This window comes from Dromaius novaehollandiae, chromosome 1 (genome assembly GCF_036370855.1).
Source record: "Dromaius novaehollandiae isolate bDroNov1 chromosome 1, bDroNov1.hap1, whole genome shotgun sequence".
NCBI classification, from domain to species: Eukaryota; Metazoa; Chordata; class Aves; order Casuariiformes; family Dromaiidae; genus Dromaius; species Dromaius novaehollandiae.
Window position 1 is genome coordinate 49704504 of NC_088098.1, and position 19811 is coordinate 49724314.

Genomic DNA, 19811 nt, shown 5'->3' on the forward strand with positions numbered 1-19811 from the left:
AGGGTGATCCCTGTGGGGCCGGGGGCACGCTGCCACCCACCCCCCTCGCTGGGGGCTGCTGTGCCGCTCACATCTCAAACCCTCCTGCTGCTCCCCCCGCACCTCGACCCACGGCGGGGCGGTGTGGGGCGAGGGAGGCCGGTGTGTCCCCTCGGTGCGCAGCGAGGGAGGCCGGTGTCATGTCCCCCCCGGCGCGAGGCGAGGCGAGGCGAGGGAGGCGGGCGTCGTGGCAGCAGCACCTTCCCCTGCCCCACCTACCGCCGCCGCCACTTCCTGCGCGCCGCCCCGCGCCAGCCCTGCCCTCCGCTTCGCTCCTCCTTCCCTTCCGCCGGCAGCCCCGGCCGGCATGGCGGCGCCCGGCGCCTAGGGACGCACGTGCGGGGCTCGGCGGGGGCCGGCGCTGGCGCCGCGGCCGCCATGAAGAGCAAATCCGCCGCCCACAAGTCGGACAACACGCACCGGGTGAGCGGCCGCCCGCGGCGGGGGCTGCCGCGGCCCTGGGGGGGGCTCTGCGGCCCCTCGGCGCCAGCGTGGGCCGTAGCTCAGTGTGTGTCCGCGCTGCGGGGGCGTTGGGTAGCCGTGAGCCCTGAGTGCTCGGCTGCGGGCGGGGGGGGCGTTGGGTACAGGGTGCCCCGTCCCCAGCCGGCCTGGGGGGAGAGCTTTGAAACGCGGTGTTCGCATGTGCGGTGTGATTTTCTGAGAAAGTCGTTATGCCATAATATAAGCGATGCTCTAGGCAGTGGTAAATATCCCTGTTTATAATTATTAGCGTACTGATACAAGAGCTAACAGCAGCATCGTATTTGCTTTAGAAAGTCTTGGGTTTTTTTGCACTGCTTGTGTGATTTGACATGAGCATCCCCTTCTTTTTCCCATGCGGATTCTCACTTGATGGCTATGGTCATTTTCTTTCCTTTTGCACTGGAATTCGTGAAATCCTCCACACGTCTGAATCACTTTGTTCACTATGCACCAGAGCCACAATAGGTCTTCTATTGAAAACTGAAGTAAATAAATAAATAAATAAAATCCATTAGAGTTTTAAGTTATGTGTTGTTTCAAAAAAAAAAAAAAAAAAAAAAAGCGAGTGCTGTGCAGTCTGTTAGAAATCTTGGTAAATTTTTCTGCATCTTTTTGTCCACATTTCAGAGACACCTGTATCGAATGGACCGTTATGCGTGAGGCACCAATGTTTGTTTTTGAAAGGAGAGGAGAAAGTTGCTTTTATTTGTACGCAGAATGTTGCAGTCTTCAGTTATAGATGCCATGGGATTTTTTTTTTTTTTTATTCCCTTCTTCAGTTAAAAAGAATCTCTGCTCATTTCATTAATATTTCTGCTAAGATTCTGATACAACTGTTTGCAGATCCTCTGTTTTTGGCTGATGCTATCTAATAGTCCATCTTTTGAAGTGTTTTTTTTTGTTGCAGTTTATGCTATATATGCTATTGAGAGTAATTTAGAAGGACTGTTTTCAGAATAGAGCAAAACAAAATGTATGTCCTTTTGTTTTACAGTTTCTTACCTTTTCGGAACGTTTAAGTAATGTTAATATCGATATTATTCATCGGATTGACAGAACTGGAGGCTACGCTGAGGTGAGAACAGCAGTAGCAGTCTCTTTCTGAAAGAAGATCTCAAATCACTTCACAAGTCGATATGCTTCACAAAAGATTCACTTTAAAATTTCTTTTGGGAGGAATTGGAAAGAAGTGCATGGAAGTGTTGCCTTTCTTGGATCCTCATTTCCTGTGTTATTTCCCTTTTCATGTGGACCTGCCTCACAGTACTGCTTTAGAGGCTTTTTGACAGCAGGATCCTGATCGTACCATGTAGCTGGTTGGCTTGTGGGTGCTTCTAAGTGGGGAGGATGCTGATCTGACAGTCAGTGGTCCTAGGACCAGCCCTGCAAAGTATATGAATATATACAAAGCACGTGCACGTGTCTTGAGATATTGTAAAAAAACATGATCTATATGTGTCCTTCACGCTGTTACTGCGGTCATAGTGCTTGGCAGGTTAATTATCTCCTGGCCTGCTGGATAGTTGTTTTGAACTTCCCCCTCAAAGGCTGTGAGGATGCCAAAAGAAATCTCAGAGCATTTGTGCTGGGAGGGCTATGGATTACTGTATTAGATTATCAAGGCCAGTCAACAGAGGTCTAAAAAGCAATTAGGTAAATGATTCCTGTCACCAGAAAATATTTTCAATTGTGTTTTGAATATAGAAAGAAAGGTCTCATTTTTGGGCAGATTCTATAGCCCCTTTTGAAATGAAGTCATCAAGATTTCTTAAAATATCCTTAAAGAAAATGCTTGAGGCATTTGATAGTTTTCTTCATTTGAAACTCTTTATGGGTCACATTCTTTAGGGTTGGCAAGCTAATATTTGTTCTTTATTTTGATAGGAGGTTGAAACCTACTTTTTTGAAGGACTACAGAAATGGAGGGAACTGAATCTCACTCAGCATTTTGGTACCTCATTTTTATTTATTCATTTCCTTGCTTGCCTTAAAGTGTTAAAATACATTTCCTATGGACCCAAAGTCTACTGGGAGTCTTTCTATTGACTGGGTTTTGGTTTGGGCTCTGGGGAGCTATTTTTTTTCAACATCCGACATGTTTATCAGCAACTGGACTATAATTCTAAGGATTTCTCTTTTGTGTTTTGAACAGTGCAATTCTACAAAGAAGTAGCGAACAAATGCCAGTCCTTCAACCAACTGGTCTATTACCAGAGTGCCATCGTGCAGACCTTGAAGACACACTTGCAAGTCAAAGACAGTCTTGCTTATCAACCCCTGCTAGAGTAAGTACATGCTGATTAAAATACAGCCAAGGAGCCTTGGCAGCATTACAGGGTAAACGTGAATACTGTCACAAGTGCTCTTTTTCCTTATTGTACGTGAGGAAAGAGATGTAGTTATAAGATGCCCAAAGTGGTGGTATTTCCTTGATAGAGCAGAGCATTATGTTTCTAAGTATTTATTTTTAGACAAATAACTACTGCAAGGCAAGCAAACTAGCGTGAGTGTTTACTGAGTGTCAGACAGAATACTGATGTGCTTTGGTTGATGTTTATCATCTATGTCTCTCTGTTTAATGTTATCTGCTTTATGTTTTTTTTTTTAATTATAAAATTCTTGCCATCCACAGCTGCATAATGGGAGATATTTAAATAAAAGAGGGAAGCAAGTGTGATGCTACGTTTCTTTCCAATGAGCCTGCGTTCTGTTGAACACAGAGCTTGGAGTTTGATTATGTAATGCTTTACAAGGTTTTTACTAGTTTCTTTTTAAAATACACTAACATTGGTGTGTTGTCTGAAACCCAGCCTAGTGGTGCAGCTGGCTCGAGATCTCCAGGCTGACTTCTATCCTCACTTTCATGACTTTTTCCTGGCCATCACCAAGTTACTTGATACACAGGACACAGAGCTGCTGGAATGGGCGTTTACCTCTCTTTCCTATCTGTACAAATACTTGTGGAGATTGATGGTGAAGGACATATGCAACATATACAGGTAAAGGCCATGTTCATGCTATGGGAGTGTAAATGCCACTTAATTATATGGCTTAGTGCTTCAGTATAATTGTTAACCTGTTTTCCCTGCTTTCAGAGACAGGCTATGAGTCCTATTCTCATGTTATTCCTGTCTTTCCCAGTTGCAGACCCCAAGATTTAAGCTGTTAAATGGATTCAGTTGAGTCTTTAATTGTTCCTTTGCCAGGATTTTACCCCTTTTGTTCTTCCCTTACTCCTATCTGTTTAGTGAGAGAGCAAATGAGTTCTGTACAATTTTGTATGCTGTAAAACTCCTTGCCACCGGATGCTGTGGATTCTGAAGGTTGGCATAGGCTCAAAGGGAAACTGGCCAAGTTTGAGAGAGTTATCAGATATATAGGAACCACTTCTGGCTTGGGTACCCTGAGCTGCAGATGGTTGGAGGCTGGTTTCATATGTGCTTGCCTTGTTTTTAAACCCTTCCTCAGGCATCTACTTATAGCTGCTGCTGGAGACCAGATATTGGGATGGATGGACCTGTAGTCTGACCCAGTATGATTGCTTCTTCAATCTTATGCTGCTGTGGTAGCAGGTCTTTTCTCCTCTTGGTTATAGCCTGTGGGCCCGTGTTGCTTACTACTGATTTCAGTTGGGAACAGATGGAGCAAGAGATGGGTTAGAGATACTTCCTCCCCAACCCAGCAAAAGCTTTCAGGCATATTGCAGGAACATCTGCCTGACTGTGAATCTGAGGCATGAGTCTTTCTGCACTTAATGTGTGCTGAATCACCTGCAACTGCTGCTGATGTTTACTGGAGAATTACAGATATTCATTGCCCCCCTAAATTGTATCTCTAGAAACTTTACATGCGCAGGAGAGCCTGTGGCTCAGGCACAAGTGAAATGCAATTCTGGTATATTAAATGAAGTTTCGTTTCACCTATTACTGCTCAGTGTATCTGTTAAAAATCTTGATGCTGCAAGTGGGTCTGTGTGGATCCAGAGATATTAGAGGTATGTCTGCCTGGGACCTAAGTTGTCTGACGTGAGATGTAAACATGTTAGCTTCTCATCTGATCGTCTTTGCAAAACTCTGCCCTTTATATAGGGAGAGTGGGAAGGAGTGGCGTTGAGGAAGGCCATTTGCCCTCTCTAGGCATACAGATTCTTGGTGTTTGTAAAAGGTGGAAACGTAAACTGAAAATGTAACTTTTAAAACCAATTCTTGCACTACCTTTAAGACAGTGGATTGTTTTTGTGTCTTTGTAGTCTGTACAGTACCCTGCTGGCTCACCACAAACTTCATATCAGAAACTTTGCTGCTGAAAGTTTTGTCTTTCTAATGAGAAAGGTAAGTGAGATGTTTGTATTGTGACTGTCTCCATTCTATTGTGGCTCTTGGCACTCCTCTGAACTGGCAAGCTGTGTCTCCTGAGTTGTCATTTTTTTGCATGTGTTTTGGCTCTGTCATACACTTAATACCAGCAGTAGCAAATAGAGGCCTTAGTGCTTTCTGTTTCAAGAGCAGTGAAACCAAATGTTCACAGTTGGTTTACCTAAAACTTCTAGAAGTCATAAGGTAATTTTGCAAAAGGGAGGCTTTAGTTTATAATTGCACATTTGCTCAATAGTACTTTAAGGCCTTTGTGTAACGGAAGTTCTTCTGAAAACATTTCTGCGCGCTCCTGAAAATCAGAGTATGTAATATTCCCAGGAAGATCAATAGCTGTTGTGTTTCATTTAGTTAAAATATACAAAGCCAGGATTCCTGACGGTGACTAGCAAATCTGAGCATCTCCATTTTTGCTCCAGGTCGAGAGACCTTAATAAAGCATACTTGTTTGACTGGTTGTTTTCAGAAATTGCTGAACTTCAAACCAAGTCCTCAAACAAAGAGGGTTTCAAAATCTTGGGCCAGAAATCCTTGCGATATTCCCAAGTGTGGTTATAGTTTTGGATGACTGGATTCTGCATTCAGCTGATATACATCTCCTCCCAGACTGTTGCAGAGACCTTTGTGTTCCCGTTGGGACGAGTTTAATGATGCATTTGTGCAAATGCTTTACTCTGAAATCATCAGAATGATCAAAAACATGCACTTCAACTGTAGTGGCCTTAGTGGACCTGTGTGTGTTTGGGGGACCTGTAGTGATTGAATAGCTGACCATTTTCCTTCAATTTCCTTGGGTCATTGCAGAAATAATGAGCTTGAATGTTGCAGAAAGGCAGGGCTACGATAGTAAGGTGGTGCTGCGGAGCTGCCTCTTCTAATTTGGCAGCTCTAAACAGAGGATAATTTTTTTTCTCCTTATGTTTTGCAGGTTTCTGATAAAAATGCACTCTTCAATTTCATGTTCCTTGACCTGAGGGAGCACCCAGAGAAAGTGGGAGGTGTGGGACAGCTACTTTTTGAGATGTGCAAGGGTGTTCGGAACATGTTCCACTCTTGTGCAGAAACGGTAAAGACAAGAAGAAAAGACTGCTGATATAAATGTTGCTATAATGGAGCCTTAGGTAGTGCTCAGTGAAACTTTTGAGTGTCATCTTGTTCACCTCAGTAGATCCTCAGTGATAAGCATGCTATTTGTTATTTAACAGGATCTAATACCTTCCTTTAAGAATCTTTTTTGAGATGAGGAGGTTGGTTTTAGTCATTCCTATATTATATTCCTGTCTATTAAGATGACTCTGCTTGCTGATACTGTGCATAATTTGGACTCTCTAGAGTAATATAAAAACAATTTGGATTTTAACTGATAGCTGTATTTTTTTCCACTAATCATTTATAGAGCATTCAGATCACTGTGATATTTTAGCAGTATATTGCACTAAGTTTAGGATTGCTAGAATTATTTTCGAAGCATAAGGACATGATGTGCTCCTTCCCTGTGCAGGCTATGAAGTTAATTCTGTTAAAGCTGGGGCCTGCTACTGAAGCAGAAATTGAACTACCATGGGTAACTGTTGGAGAGGCATTTGAGCAGATGATCAGATCGGCTGTAGTGCATATCCATAGGGAGCATTTTGACATTGTCTTCAAGTGCCTGGAGGTACGTTGCTTTCCTCCCCCCACCCCCCGCACCCATGAAAGACTGAAAAAACTGTCTGTACTTACCAGTGAAAGTATTTGTGTGCTATGAGAGCAGGATTGGGTTTTCTCTCCTTTGGAAACATTAAATGTGTCATATACATGAAAGAAAATCCCACCTTTCTTTTTGTAAGTTCAGTGTGTCCCTGTGCTATGCTGTACATGGGAAGGGACCTGCTGTGTGCATGACTTGGAGCTCAGTGCCAGAGCTGGGCAAAGAAGAGTTGCAGGATCAGTCATTGCAGAGACAGACATCCCTGGCCCTTTGCAGAATGGGGGGTTGTTAGACCTTCTTTCCTTAAGCTGACCTAGATTTGTTGGTGGTCCTGACACAACGTTGTGATAGTAAAGGGAAAGCTTTTTGCTCTGCAGGTCTGTTTATAGCAAAGATGTGGACTGAACCTGGAGAGCCAAGTTTAGCCTCAGAGCCAAATCCTGCAAATCACTGAGCGTTTTCAGTTTGGTTGTTCCGACACTGCTATGTGGGGGTTATCCTCTGAGGTCTGAGGGAGCACAGCTGACTGCCCTGTGCTGTGTTGTGTTGAGTCAGGGTGTTGGGTCAGGGTGATGCAGCATGATGAGCCTTGTAAATGTTGACCAGATAAGTAAAAAAACACTTAGGTGTTTTATTTCTAGGGACTGGGATTTGCTGAGGCATATTGAAACCTTTTAGAACTGACAATGTACTCTACATCAGCTTTGCTCTGCAAAAGGGTGAAATGGGAAATGGAGAAAATGGTGTGCTTGTGAACTTTAGGGTACTCCTCCCAGCATTGGTAAATAGTCCTATTTGTGTGATACTTGGAGCTCTCTGCCTGTGGCTGTCCAGAGCTCCTAGAAAACCCCATCCTGTTCCTCTTACCCCACTAGTAAGGTAGCAGTTCTTGCCTGACAGTCATTCGCCGCAGAATTGTTTGCCATTAGATATTTTTGAGCCCTGGGATCTGAATCACTCAGTATTTGCAGCTATGATGAGCTCTTGGAAATTGGTGACATAATTTTCTTTATTTTTAATGGAGCTTGGTTTTCACCCTGGGAGCCACTGGGTGACTGGAAGTTAGCTGAGCTCAGTCTTGCTCAGAGGGAAATACTCTCAGACTGTGATAGGTCTGTAGATTGGGTTCAATTTATAGGATCAAAGATACGAGTTTACATTCTCTGGACAGAAAGAGGCGCTAATAGGAGTCATCCAGAGCAGCTCCATTAGGTGATATGGGTAATCCCTGAGCGTCCACGTTAGCCCAAAGCCTCAGTGCATAACAGTGTAAAGGTACCTAAGTCCTGATAATTTCAGTGGAAGATGAGTGTTTCAAAACCATTGTGGGTCTGGGGCCAAATATTTCTTGCTCTTCCTCTTTCCTGTTTTGTAGCGTGTTCCAAAGGACAGCCTCAGCTTAGGAGGATTTGTGTTCAAGGAATCTTAAGATGTTTGTTTTTTATATCATGGGAATCGTGTAGTGTTTCTGGGAGGTTTTGTTTATTGAACAAGACTGTCAGCAATAGTTCACTGGACAGATGAAACATTGATTCTTTAGAATTCCTTTCAGGTAGCAGGAAGTGAAACAAGTGATCATTTCTCTGAAAATTTTCACTTTTTATTTAAACAGGAGTCACTCTTAGACTTGCAGGGAAAAATAACTAAGGCTAACTGTCATGTGGCTTCAGAACAAATGGAAAGGATTCTGCAAGCTTATCTGATCCTAGTGGAACATGCAAATGGATCCAAAGTCTCACGGCCTGAGGAAGTCTGTCAGGTAGGTCAGACAATCCCTTTGGCTAATGTTCCAGAGAGGTATCTATTGAATCTGGAAGAGGTGTGGTGAGCTAAAACATTCTTGCACATTCCTACTGTATCAGTGGATTTAGAATTTGAGTGAAGTTGAACAGAGAGATTTGTTGGGAGTACTGCTGCCTCTCCAAACCCATGAGTTTGTCATGTAATGCTGGTGTAGTCCTTCTTTAAATAGCAAGGGGGAGAACGGGGCTGCTGCCGCTAGAGATCATGTTGAGCTGTAATTCCTGCCACTGTGGAGGAGAGCTAGACTCTTGTAACTGTGGTGGAGAAGTTCCATCGGATTCACATGAATCTGACCCCATGGATTCAAATATAGGGTTTGTGCCTTCAAACTTGGACAGAACTATTAGGATGTATTTCAGTGGGCTGCAGCTTAGAACACCATGTCCTCCGGCTCCAGAGACTGTCCAGGTCATTCAGACCAGAAAATCATTGTCTTAACAGACAAATATCAGTTCTCTCTCTTTCTTTCCACAGATTTTAATAAAATTGTTACAAACACCAGATCTGTCGGCATCTTGCTGCAAAACCCTGCTGAACACTATTTCTGCTTTACTGCTGACTGAGAATGTTTTCTGGCCTGATGCTTTGACCAAGGAAGCTATTGAGAAGGTAACAAAGACTGCTTCTTGCAGCAGAAATCTCAGAGCCCAGGCTCTCTAGAGCACACTGACTTCAGGACATACCACTTCGGGCTGGGAAACAGACTATAAAGGTTCCCCTTACCCTTTTTGCACAGACAAGGGAGAAGCTGCCCTAGGCCTAAAATAATACCTGCAGTAGTCTTGGGACTCCTTGAGAGTTTTACAAACTGTCACTGTGTTACAGTGATGCTACTGTGTCAGATGCCTGTGCAATGAAAAGCAGACTCTGCTTCAAACACCTGCAGGCTATGTAGAGAAGGGAGGGAAAACAGAGAAGGAACATGTCCTGCCTTTGATTATAAAGGAGGTCAGTGAGCTGGGGTTAGAACCCAGCCCTCCAAAAAGTACATTTTTCACTAGGTGGCCAAACGTACTGAGCACAGGCTAGGCTTGTAAACTAAGCTGACAAGTACAGTTTGATGTTTCTTGTTAATATATTCCTATTAACCTTTCATTTGCCTCTTGCAGGTATTTGCAAGTAAGTTTGAATGGCGCTTCCTTTTGGACTTCTCCGAGATGATGTTCACAATGAAGCAATTTGAGAGGGTAGGTGGACATTTTTGTGTGTTGTGTTTATTTTAGTCGACAGACAGATAAATTACTGTCAGGGTGGGGTGTGAGATGTCTTTATGGGATGCACAGCTGAATAGCAAAACCTACAACTGGGAGATCCATAGTATATTTATGTACATTGTATGCTGAATCATTTTTGTGTGGTGACATGACCTTTAATATTTAAACTTATGGCATGATCTAGTAAGAATGAAAGAGGCTATTTAAGCTATGGCATTAAAAATGATAGGAAAAAAATGCATTTCTATGTAGTTCAGATATTAGGAGAAGTTGTGGTTATCTACTTTGAGTCTCACACTGGTAGTAGAATTTCCCATTTTTGTCTCTTGCTGAGGTCCCAGTGGGGTTAAAGAGTTAGGGTTGGAGAGGGTGGCAGGTATCTGTGTTCACAGAGAGAAGTTTGTCTGTAGAAGTAAAAGTAGGAAATTTTTATGGCTAGGATGAAGAGAAGGAGTTTTGGAGAAGGAAAGTGGAAATGAAGAATGAGGGATCTCTGGTTGGTCGGGCCTGGGATTGGTGATCGAGGAAGAATTAAATCAATTAAATGGAGTGGGAGGTGACGGCAAAGTTAGGGATCTGGAATGTCCTGAGGAGACTGGATTTGGGGCAAACAGAGTTTTTGCATCAAATCGCCATCCCTGCCAGGGTAGTGGTACGTCTGCGCGCTGGCGGCTTGCGGCACTGATGAAAAGTCTGGTGCTTTGCTCATTCATTTATGAATGTTTGGCTTCCTCTGTGGCTGGTGTCTTGGACTCCTTAGGGGTTTAATCAGGGTTAAAGAGACCTGCTAAACCTTTTTTTTTCTTTTTTTCTCTTCAGCATTTTCTTCCGTGCTTTCTAGAGTACATTGAGCATTGCTTCTCTGGCACAGATGCCCTTGCAAAGGATGAGGCGATGGCAATTTTGGCTAAACTTATTCTGGTGAAAGCAGAGCCTCCCACCCTTGGCTCAATGGCATTTGAAAAGTATCCTCTCATTTTCACTGAATCATCCATCAGGTGAGACTCCTTGAGTTCGGCAACGAATAGATGTGTCTGCGTGGCTCCATGCCCGGAGGCTGAGGCGTGCAGAGCTGCATAAAGGTATCCCCCTAGTATTTGCTGCAGCTGTGTAAATAAGAGTGGTGCTGGCAGATCTGCTAACGAAGTGATGCTGTGGGATCCATTTTTTTCTTTTTGAGATGATTTGAGAAGAGATGCTCCTCTGGAAAGGTTACTACTCATAAAAAGACTAGCAATTGTTGTGGTAGACGTGCGATGTGGATTTTGCTGTGCTCAGATGCATGCTGCACCAGGGGGCAGTTAATCTTTGTAGTGAGTGCTGCAGTCCTGGTTCTTGTCATGACTAACCTGCCTTTGTCCTGTCCTCCTTCTGAGCAGGCCCGTGTCTTGTCCAGGAGCTTATGGGGGGGCAGTACTGTAGGCTTACCACAGAACACAGCTAGGTACCAAAGGGCACCTAATTAATCTAGATACAGCACTGTGCTGACACAGCTTGACTGCTTGTGATTGCAAAGCTAGCTTGGCTGCAACAAAGTGGTTGCTTTTCCACTGGAGGCTCTTGGGAAAGGCTGGGGTCACTGTTGTCAAGCACAGAACAAACTTTGCTAATCTACTGATAATGCTTGTTCTGATCTCTGTAGCTCTGGTAATTCAAGTCTTCTGCCTGCGGAGAGTGGCAATTTGTTTTGCTTTTTATATAAGGTTTTGTCTCTCGAAAACAATCCACTGCATGGGTTTCTTTCTAGTTTTATTTAATAGAGTAGAGGTGTTAGGGTTTAGGGAACAGAAGAGTGTGAGTCAAAAGGATAGATTTCAATTTCTCTTCCCTTATTTTCATTGTCTGTTGATTTTTTTTGGATTTTCAGTGGTATGGAGTACATAGCTGATAGGATCTTGGTCCTACTTGGCGCTTCTTTGTACTCCTGCAATATCAATAACAGAAAATAGGGCTGGGAGTGATCTCAAGATGTTGTATAGCCTATCTCTAATCTAGGATGGAATTAGCAAGTCCTGAACCAGTCCTGAAAGATGTCTGAACAGGTCAGCTTAAATACTTCCCATCCTGGAGATTCCCCAGCTGCCCTGGCAGTCTGTTCCAGTACTTTGCTGCATTTACGGTTAGAAAGCTTCTTTTCCTCTGCCAGTCCTGAGTTTCTGGACTAAATTCTCTTTGCAGCAGATTAAATCCATTGCATTATCTTATCTACAGGGAAAATAGAACAGTTTATTTCTTCCTCTTTGCATCCAGCTTTTACAGGTAACAGGCTTTGATCATCAGAAATCTTCTTTTCTGTGGACCAGCAATCCTAATTCCGTGAAGTATATCTCATACATCGTGTTTTTTAAACCTCTCATCATTCGATGCTATCCTTCCGTTGGCCTCTTTCTTTCCTGAAGGGTAGAGTCCATGCAGCCCTCCAGCCATGGTCTTACCAGTGATGGTTGGAATGGAAAGATTGCTGTCCACAGGGTGTGAAGTACTCCTGTTTATATGTCCCGGTATGGTGTCAGCCCTTCCTGCAGGAAGATGGGGTTGTTGATTTGGGCTCAGCTTGTGATTCCTTTTTAGTCTGCAAAATGTTACCTAACTGGCTGTTTTCTGTTGTCCATTAGTCATTGCTAGTAGCTAGGTCATTAATGAGCCGTAATCATGCTGACAGTCACACAAAGGACTCTTAGGTGCTCCTAGAGGCTATACTTTCTAACTGTTAGGGTGTCTAACTGGAAACTGGAGTCTTTCCTTCCAGAGCTATTTCTTGAATTTGAAATAAAGACCTGACATTTCTTCTGGGCCATGTTCTGTGCCCCCCAGCCTTCACATGGCTGGATGGTCTTTTGCCCCTGCAGGAAATTAATAGAAAAATCCTTGTGGGATGTCCAGTCCTTTTTGTTAGCACTAGCAAATTTAATTTTGAATAACATGAGAGGAAAAGGAACAATCTCTGATATGCAACTGTATGTTACTAAAAAGTTTGGTTTTATTTTTAGCTCTAATACAAGACAGCAAACAAGAAAAGGAGGAAGGACACAGGTGCCAGTGTTGGATCATGTACTGTCTTTAATCCAATTACCAGAGAATGGAGATATCGCCGACCTTTCGCAGGCTTGGGTTGCCTTGGTTGTACTGCCACATATTAGGTAAGGTGTATTCTAAGGTACTATTGCTATGTATTTCAGTAATACTGTCTAGTTCATAGATAACATTCACCACTGGTCACAAGCCATTTTACTAAAGGAAGGACAAGAATTACTAACTGTAGTTTGGGGAAACTGGGGTCAAAAGGTAAAAAGATGCTGTGGAAATACTGCGAGTCAGTGGTACAGTTGGGAATAAAATGAGTTCCTTGATTAGCTACTCCTTAGATTTAGTACCCTAGCTGGTAGAACTGTTCTTGACAGTCTATAGTTGCTGTCCCCCCCCTAGAGAAGTTGTGTTCTCAATAGTTGTAATGTGCTTGCATGGAAGGAGTTGGAAATGAGATGCTACAAGTTAAGTTGTAAGTCAGAAATGAACCGGCAAAAATAGGTTGCTGCTGCTTTAAAACTCAGGATGAGCTATGTATAATTTAACATGAGGGGGGAGTAAACCTTTATATGTGTCTAGGTGTTAGTATAACACAGACATAAGTCTTCTCATTTATTTTGGACAGACCAATAGACAAAGAAAGTATCCTGCCATGTGTGACAAGTTTTACAGACTTTCTCTTCACAGCCATTGACAAAGGAAGCCTTTGCAAAGGTCAGTTACTGCTATTGCCTGTTCATTTGCTTTTTGTTGGTATGTAAAAAGAGAAAAAAAAAAAAAGCAGTTTTGCTGAAAACACAGAGCATGAAAATGAATAACAATAGTGTTGTATCCAGATTTAATGAGCAGCTCAGAAAAACTAGAAAAGCAAGGCTGGGGGAAACTTCCTCAAGGAAGCAGCTCTGCAAATGCTGTTGATGCTCATAATGGGGTGGCAGACGTTCTGCAAAGTGGAGGGCCTAGTGTAAAATTTAGGTTTCATGAAGATAATTGGGAAGGAAAAGAAGCAAGTGAGAGAGAAGATGTTGGAGATGAATCCAAACCAGATTCAGGTTGAACCAGTTAAGTAAAGGAGAGAATATTGGCTCACAACCTCCAGTCACACTATTCTGAATCTGTACTGCCAGATCTGGGATGTTACCATCTCTGTCTTAAGTGCCAGCAGCAATTCTGAAGTGATACATCCTTCCTCCAGGCATAGGTGGTCACAGTGACCCCACTGGTTGTCATCTCTCTCTGGCCAGAAGGAAATCTTTGACTTAGCTTGCAACATATAGGAGTGTTGTCACTCAGAGGCACTGGAAGCATTTGGCCTTGTGCCAAAGTATGAGCAGGTGTTGGAATGTCCCAGGTTCAGTGTTCTTCCTTCTGTGGTCTGAAAGGGCTTCCCAAGAGCCTGGCCTTGGTAAATCCTCTATTAACATTCCTAAATGTATCCACCAATTGGCTCTGTTACTTTTTCTTCACATTACTTTACTTCTTCGTGTCTTTGTCAGGCATGGTCCTTTTAGATTTAGCCCTTCTTTCCCTACCCTGTATTTGGCCCCATGTGGCCGTGATTATTTGAGTTGCAAGGTAGTTATTCTACAAGGGAAGTACCCAAACCTCCTTTGCTTGGTCTCGTCCTTGGTAGCAGCTCTGCACCACCTCTGTGGGTATGCAAGAAGAGGCATGTTGCTATTTGCTCTGTTGTGCCTAAAAGAAAATAAATACAGCCTCAGTCCTATGCTTCTGCCTCTTGCTGCCCTATCCTACGTCTCTTTGTTCTGTTTCCCTTACCCTTCTCCCAGACCAGGCTTCCTGGACCGTTTCCTCATCCTCTGGCACTTTTTCCAGCTCCATGGTCTCTCCAGTTCCTTCACCTTGTACTAGGTGAAGTACTAGATTCCTGTCTCTTCCCATTACCTCTCCAAGGCACACTCAGCCTCCCCAGCACTGTGCTCCCTATTTGACCGGCCTAGCCTCTGTATCCTGAGACAAAAGTGCAAGTCCCAGACCTGGATGGTTTTCTGCAAATGTTGTGGAGCTCAGGTGTGCAGGCCTGGGAACTGGGATAGTGCAGTGAGTTACCCTCGGCAGCTCTTTAGGGGTGACCACCTGCATGGAAGTGCTTACCCTATTGATCACATAGATGTGTCTACAATGAGGTGGGAGCTGCTACCTTTGTCTGCATAGACGTACCATTACAAAATGGTATGTAGATTACAGTTTGGGATCCTCTGCCCTTAAACTATAGATGTAGGAAGCCTCATCCTGCCATATCTTTCAGTTTCTCCTCCTCTCTGTCAGGAGCTCCCTACAGAGGTTAATGGTGAGCAGGAATCTTCAGGTACCTGGGGAAATTAAGCAACTTGGAATGGAGAGAAGTTTTTGAAAGAATAGATAGGAAGTGAGTGCCACTTCCTCTTCTTTTTCATGGCAGCTGGGTGCATAAAAGTTATATCTTTTAAAAGACTTTTCTCAGCCTGCTTGGCTTAGGTGCTAGAGAAGAGAGGAAGGAGAGGAGATTTACTTTTGTAAAAAAGCCACCTACCAACTTCGGAGTGGCAGGGAAAGGAATCGCCCTTCCCGTTCCTTGCCTGGAAGGGCTTTGGCTCTCCTGTGCTGCTGGGACAAGACCTGTTAGAAAGGCAGGGAAACCCTCCATCTCTAAAGTAGGCTGGGAATTTGAGGAAAGAGACACTATTGCTATAACAAAATTAAGCAAACCCAGCTTCCGTTCACTCCTAACAAGAATTCAGCCTCCAGGTACGTGGGACAACTTTGCAGATCTCATATGGTACATTGCCAAAGTTTATAGACGCTTGTGCAGTGCCATAAATATATATATTTTTTTCCTTCTGAAATGTTTCATGCTTGTCATTTTGGACAGCTTTTCTTCATTTCCTGAGTGCCATTATTAGCACAGAGCTGTCTTGAGACATCTGCAACGGTGTTTAGCTCCAGGCTCCTCTGGGAGCTGCTCTGCTCCCTGAGTACATGGGTGTGATGAAGGCAGTCACAAACTGGAAGCTGCTTGCAGCTTTCATTGATAGCAAGTTGGAATGGGCACTTGCCAAGAGGGCAATAGCCAGAGGAATATTCCTGTTATGGGTTATGATAACTATTAGAAAATGCTGATGCCCGTTCTGAGAGCCATGTGTTACTCTGTTTCTGTGACTCTAGCCATTTGAAGATGGCCAAGCACCCTGCAACCACAGATCATTGTGACTTGAGTAAATACACAGGCTGTTCTTGTTCTCTTTGATCCAGGGAGCCTGTTTGTGGCCTGCCAAGCTGTAAGTACTCTCCTTAGTTTGGCAGAGTCTTCTGAAATACTCCATTTGTTACCTGTGGAGCGTGTCAAGAAGTTGGTGATGTAAGTAAACTCTGCCTCTTCTGTGATCCTCCTCGGTGCTTCTTGGTACAGCAAAGAAATGACTTTGCTTTTGTATAAGGGCTTGTTAAATGCCTTTTTGTGTGGTGCCTATTGTGTCAATACATGCATATCGCTTCACTATTGTGCTTATGTAATGTAGGAATGTTGTAAGCAGTACGTGTTTAGAGGACCAGATGGTTGTAGTACCTGTCCAGTGACGCTTTCTCTGCAAACTGGAGCTTTGTTAGACAGCTGCAAGGTAGCATACGAATATGCTGGTCCTAGTTTTACCTAGAAGGACTGTGCTTAGTAGCTGTGTGTTACGTTATAATGATAAAAAGGAAATTAACAGCACATTCTCAGTTGCTTTTAAAAGTCTGGGCTTCGGCAATCTCTTGGCAGTTTGGGGATTCCACTGTGCCCTTACATATCTGTGTATGTACATGCTCCACAAGGAGAGAGAATTGGTACTTTCCATTATGTGTATTGTAACTCCCTTCTAATAATTATCACATATAACTGAGTGGGTGGAGGGACTGAGGGAGCCTGTTGCTCTCCCTCCAGCAAATCCTGCTTAACTTATATAATCTGCCAGTGCTGTTGTGCTGGAGCATCTCCCAATTGTCAGCGGCTTGAGCTTCAAAACATCGTGTTTATTTGGGAAACCACAGTTGCCTATGCCTGAGGCACGCCGGAGGTTAAACAGCCAGCCTGGATCAGGTGGGAAGTCTTGGCAGGGAGATGCAGCCTGATGCTTTTCTGGCAGCTTTGGGCTTGGGTTGCAGAGCCCGCATGGAGCAAGGGATGTTAGGTAGCAGAGGGAGGTCTCCCTGACAGCAGGCAGGGGTCCTGCTCATAGTAGAGTTGGTGTTACACCTAAGCCTGGGTTATTTCTTGTCTGTTGAAGTTGATCTTTGAGCACCTAGCCAGTAGCAGCAGCCCTTGTCTGAGCTATGCAGATTTGTAGATCTCCTTTTTCTGTGGCTGTACATGTATGGGCCCAGCCTGATAGCCCCAGCTTCACAGGCCTGCTTAGTGCAAAGGAGGAATGCCATGCCTCTTGGGCTGGCATATGTAACTTGGACTTGGAGACTGCAAGTCAGCTTGCCGGTAAAGTCTGACCTCACCAGCCAGCTCTAAAGTCATATGGAATTTTCCCATAATATTATTAACAGTGTTGCCTTATTTTCAAGTATCTCTATTGTTGCAGTGCTCTCTATATACTAATAAACCTCTGTTGTTTCAGCACTTTCCCTTCAGACCCCTCTGCATTGCTTTTGGCTGATCTCTATTACACAAGGTTGGCGTTATGTGGCTGCCAGGAGTCCCTTTCCCAAGGGAACCTGATGGACTTGTTTGAGAAATTGCACCCTAATATTTCCACTGGTGTGTCCAAGGTAATTTGCTTTTTTTTTTTTTTTTTTGAGCACATGCAAGATGATTTGTACTTTAAAATGCTTTTTAAGTGAACAGAGTTACATGACAAAGGCTCAAAGCAGATACGTAAGCTTATGTATAGTAATTACTTTCATAGCATCTGTTTAGGACTGTGTACATTTCTAAGAACCTTACATGAGGCATGAGGTAACAAGAGGATAACTTTTAGCTTGTCTCTTCTGTAGAGGTGATTCAGAGCAGGAACCCAATGTATTCATTCTGAATTGCCTGCTAGACTATAGGAGCTCATTTATCTCTCAGCTATAGGGGGAACCTAGTGAAATCAGCCTCCCGTGTCAAACATTCGCCTCTTTGTAGGTGTGTATGTGTCAGTGTATGTAGCCTGCATGTTCCTGTACACTTCTGACATACGTTCCCACTTCTGACAGGTCCGACTTCTGACTGTCCGAATTCTAAATCATTTTGAGACTCCACTTCCTGCACCAATTGAGGTAGGGCTGCAACTTTAACTTTTCAAATCCGTTTGTGTTGTCTGCAAACTGTTTTGGCTTTGCTGCTTCCTCATGCCAGTTTTATCTCTTCGGATCCCTCCTCCGTTGTGATTTCAGATATGAGAGTTCTGATCCCCAAGTGGTAGAAATCAGAGCAAGTCCCTTGACTTTATTCTTTGGTTCAAAATGGCTGGGAAACTGTGTGCTTTGATGAAACCACTTCCAATGGGAAAAGGATGCGCTTAACGAATGCATTTCACTTGTTTGTTCAGGGTGATAGCACAGCAGACCTCCAGTCAGTGTTTGCCATATTACTCCAAGCAGAACTTGTGCCGGCAACAGTGAATGATTACAGAGAGAAACTTCTCCATATAAGGAAACTAAGATGTGATACAGTGCGGTCTGCAGTACCGAGTGGATCTTTGGAAGAAGTAAGTAGTTCTTGCCAAAAGGCAGTTGTCATGTTCCCTTATTCCAAGAGAATGTTCTTATTCCATCACATGGGCTCTAACAAGAGTTCATCAAACTCCAGCTCCCAGATCAGGTTTTAGCAAACTTCCATGTTACTTAGGATCACAGCTCCTGTTGTCCTTGGGACTACTGTGTTCTCCTGGGTATTTAAGAGAACAACAACAGTGATACATAGATCAGTGGCCTGTAATCATTTATTGGTGTTGTGGAAAGGAAGGCAAATGATTCCACGGAGAAGCGACTCCTGAGCAAATTTGAGATTGTGATCTTGCCATACCCTCAGCATTGTTGAATGTTGGTAGGACTCCCATCAGCCATGGGAGGGCCTGGCTGCTGGGTGTCACTGCAGGATGGAGATCTTGTCTGCCTGTGGCTCTTGAATCTCCTCTACTGCCAAGCTAAAGGGGACCCCACCCTCTAGGTGTTGGAAGGGTCAACTTTTTACTGGTTAAACGTTCATAGATTTTGCTGAGGTGAGGGGATATTATTGTTATGGCTGTTGCTGTACCTCTTTCACTTTTCCATCTTGACTTGTAAGCTCCTGTTAGCAAGGATTGCAGATTAGTCCTACTGATCAGTCCAAAGGACACTGGACTTCTAAGTCCAGTGTGATGAAAGCTCCTCAGGGCAGACATTTCCCTTCTGAGTTGCCTAAAGCAGTTATGGTGACCCTGAAGTTCAAGAGGGAGATAGGCAATCCAGATCACCTGCTGGGCCTGGCCGCTTCTTGCACATTAGTGGTATTTAGGTATGGTGACTAGATCTGAACAACACGTGGAGTAAGTGAACTCTACAGGTTCTCTCCGTGAAGCTATTAGACAAAGAATGATGATGTGTGTGACTTCATTATTGGTATTACTTCCGAGAACTTGTTTGATCGAAGTATCTTCTTTTACCAGTCAGAGGAGGTTGACTGGTCTTTAACTGTGTTTTTTAACACTTCAACAAGATGTATGTGTGGTTTTTCTAGGTGCCTCTTCGGTATTTACTGGGAATGCTATATATTAACTTCAGCCCTCTCTGGGATCCTGTAATTGAACTCATAACGTGAGTATATGCTGTTAGTTGCTGCGGTCGGTGGCTGTCTAATAATTCCTTCCATTGTTCTGTTAACAAAAATTGCAGTAAAAATATCCCATTCAGAGATGTCAGTGCATGAGAACTGTTCACGTGAAATGCTCGCAGATGGATTCAATTTCTCAATCACAACCCATGTCGACTGCTACTTTTTAGCTTAATTTCTGATTTTCTGACTATTAGAGGCAGCTGGTGACAAATATAGCTAAATAGCACCAGGCTTTTGACTCAAAGTGGCAGGGTTTAATTAGTGTTTTAGAAATGCTAAATGAGCAAGAATTCCCTCTGAGTTTCCCCGTCTCTGACTTTTTTTTTTTTTTTTTTTTTACCCTTTTTGGAAGACCTCTGAATCCTACTAAATGCAAAGCAAGACTTACCGTGGTGCCC

General features: G+C 43.6%; 1 protein-coding gene across 1 annotated transcript in view; it reads left to right on the forward strand.

Moving 5' to 3' along the window:
- Window positions 1–302: 302 nt before the first annotated feature.
- The window catches only part of UTP20 (UTP20 small subunit processome component), a 66007-nt gene continuing 46498 nt past the window's right edge, over window positions 303–19811 (forward strand). Inside the window, exons 1-19 of the mRNA XM_026109508.2 lie at window positions 303–462; window positions 1517–1597; window positions 2407–2473; window positions 2675–2807; window positions 3333–3521; window positions 4772–4853; window positions 5824–5961; window positions 6397–6552; window positions 8198–8344; window positions 8863–8997; window positions 9498–9575; window positions 10422–10600; window positions 12593–12742; window positions 13255–13343; window positions 15882–15987; window positions 17234–17384; window positions 17814–17876; window positions 18149–18307; window positions 19318–19394. Of these exons, the coding sequence (XP_025965293.2) occupies window positions 418–462; window positions 1517–1597; window positions 2407–2473; window positions 2675–2807; window positions 3333–3521; window positions 4772–4853; window positions 5824–5961; window positions 6397–6552; window positions 8198–8344; window positions 8863–8997; window positions 9498–9575; window positions 10422–10600; window positions 12593–12742; window positions 13255–13343; window positions 15882–15987; window positions 17234–17384; window positions 17814–17876; window positions 18149–18307; window positions 19318–19394 (2225 nt within the window). The 5' untranslated portion in view covers window positions 303–417. The remainder of the gene's footprint in view (window positions 463–1516; window positions 1598–2406; window positions 2474–2674; window positions 2808–3332; window positions 3522–4771; window positions 4854–5823; window positions 5962–6396; window positions 6553–8197; window positions 8345–8862; window positions 8998–9497; window positions 9576–10421; window positions 10601–12592; window positions 12743–13254; window positions 13344–15881; window positions 15988–17233; window positions 17385–17813; window positions 17877–18148; window positions 18308–19317; window positions 19395–19811) is intronic.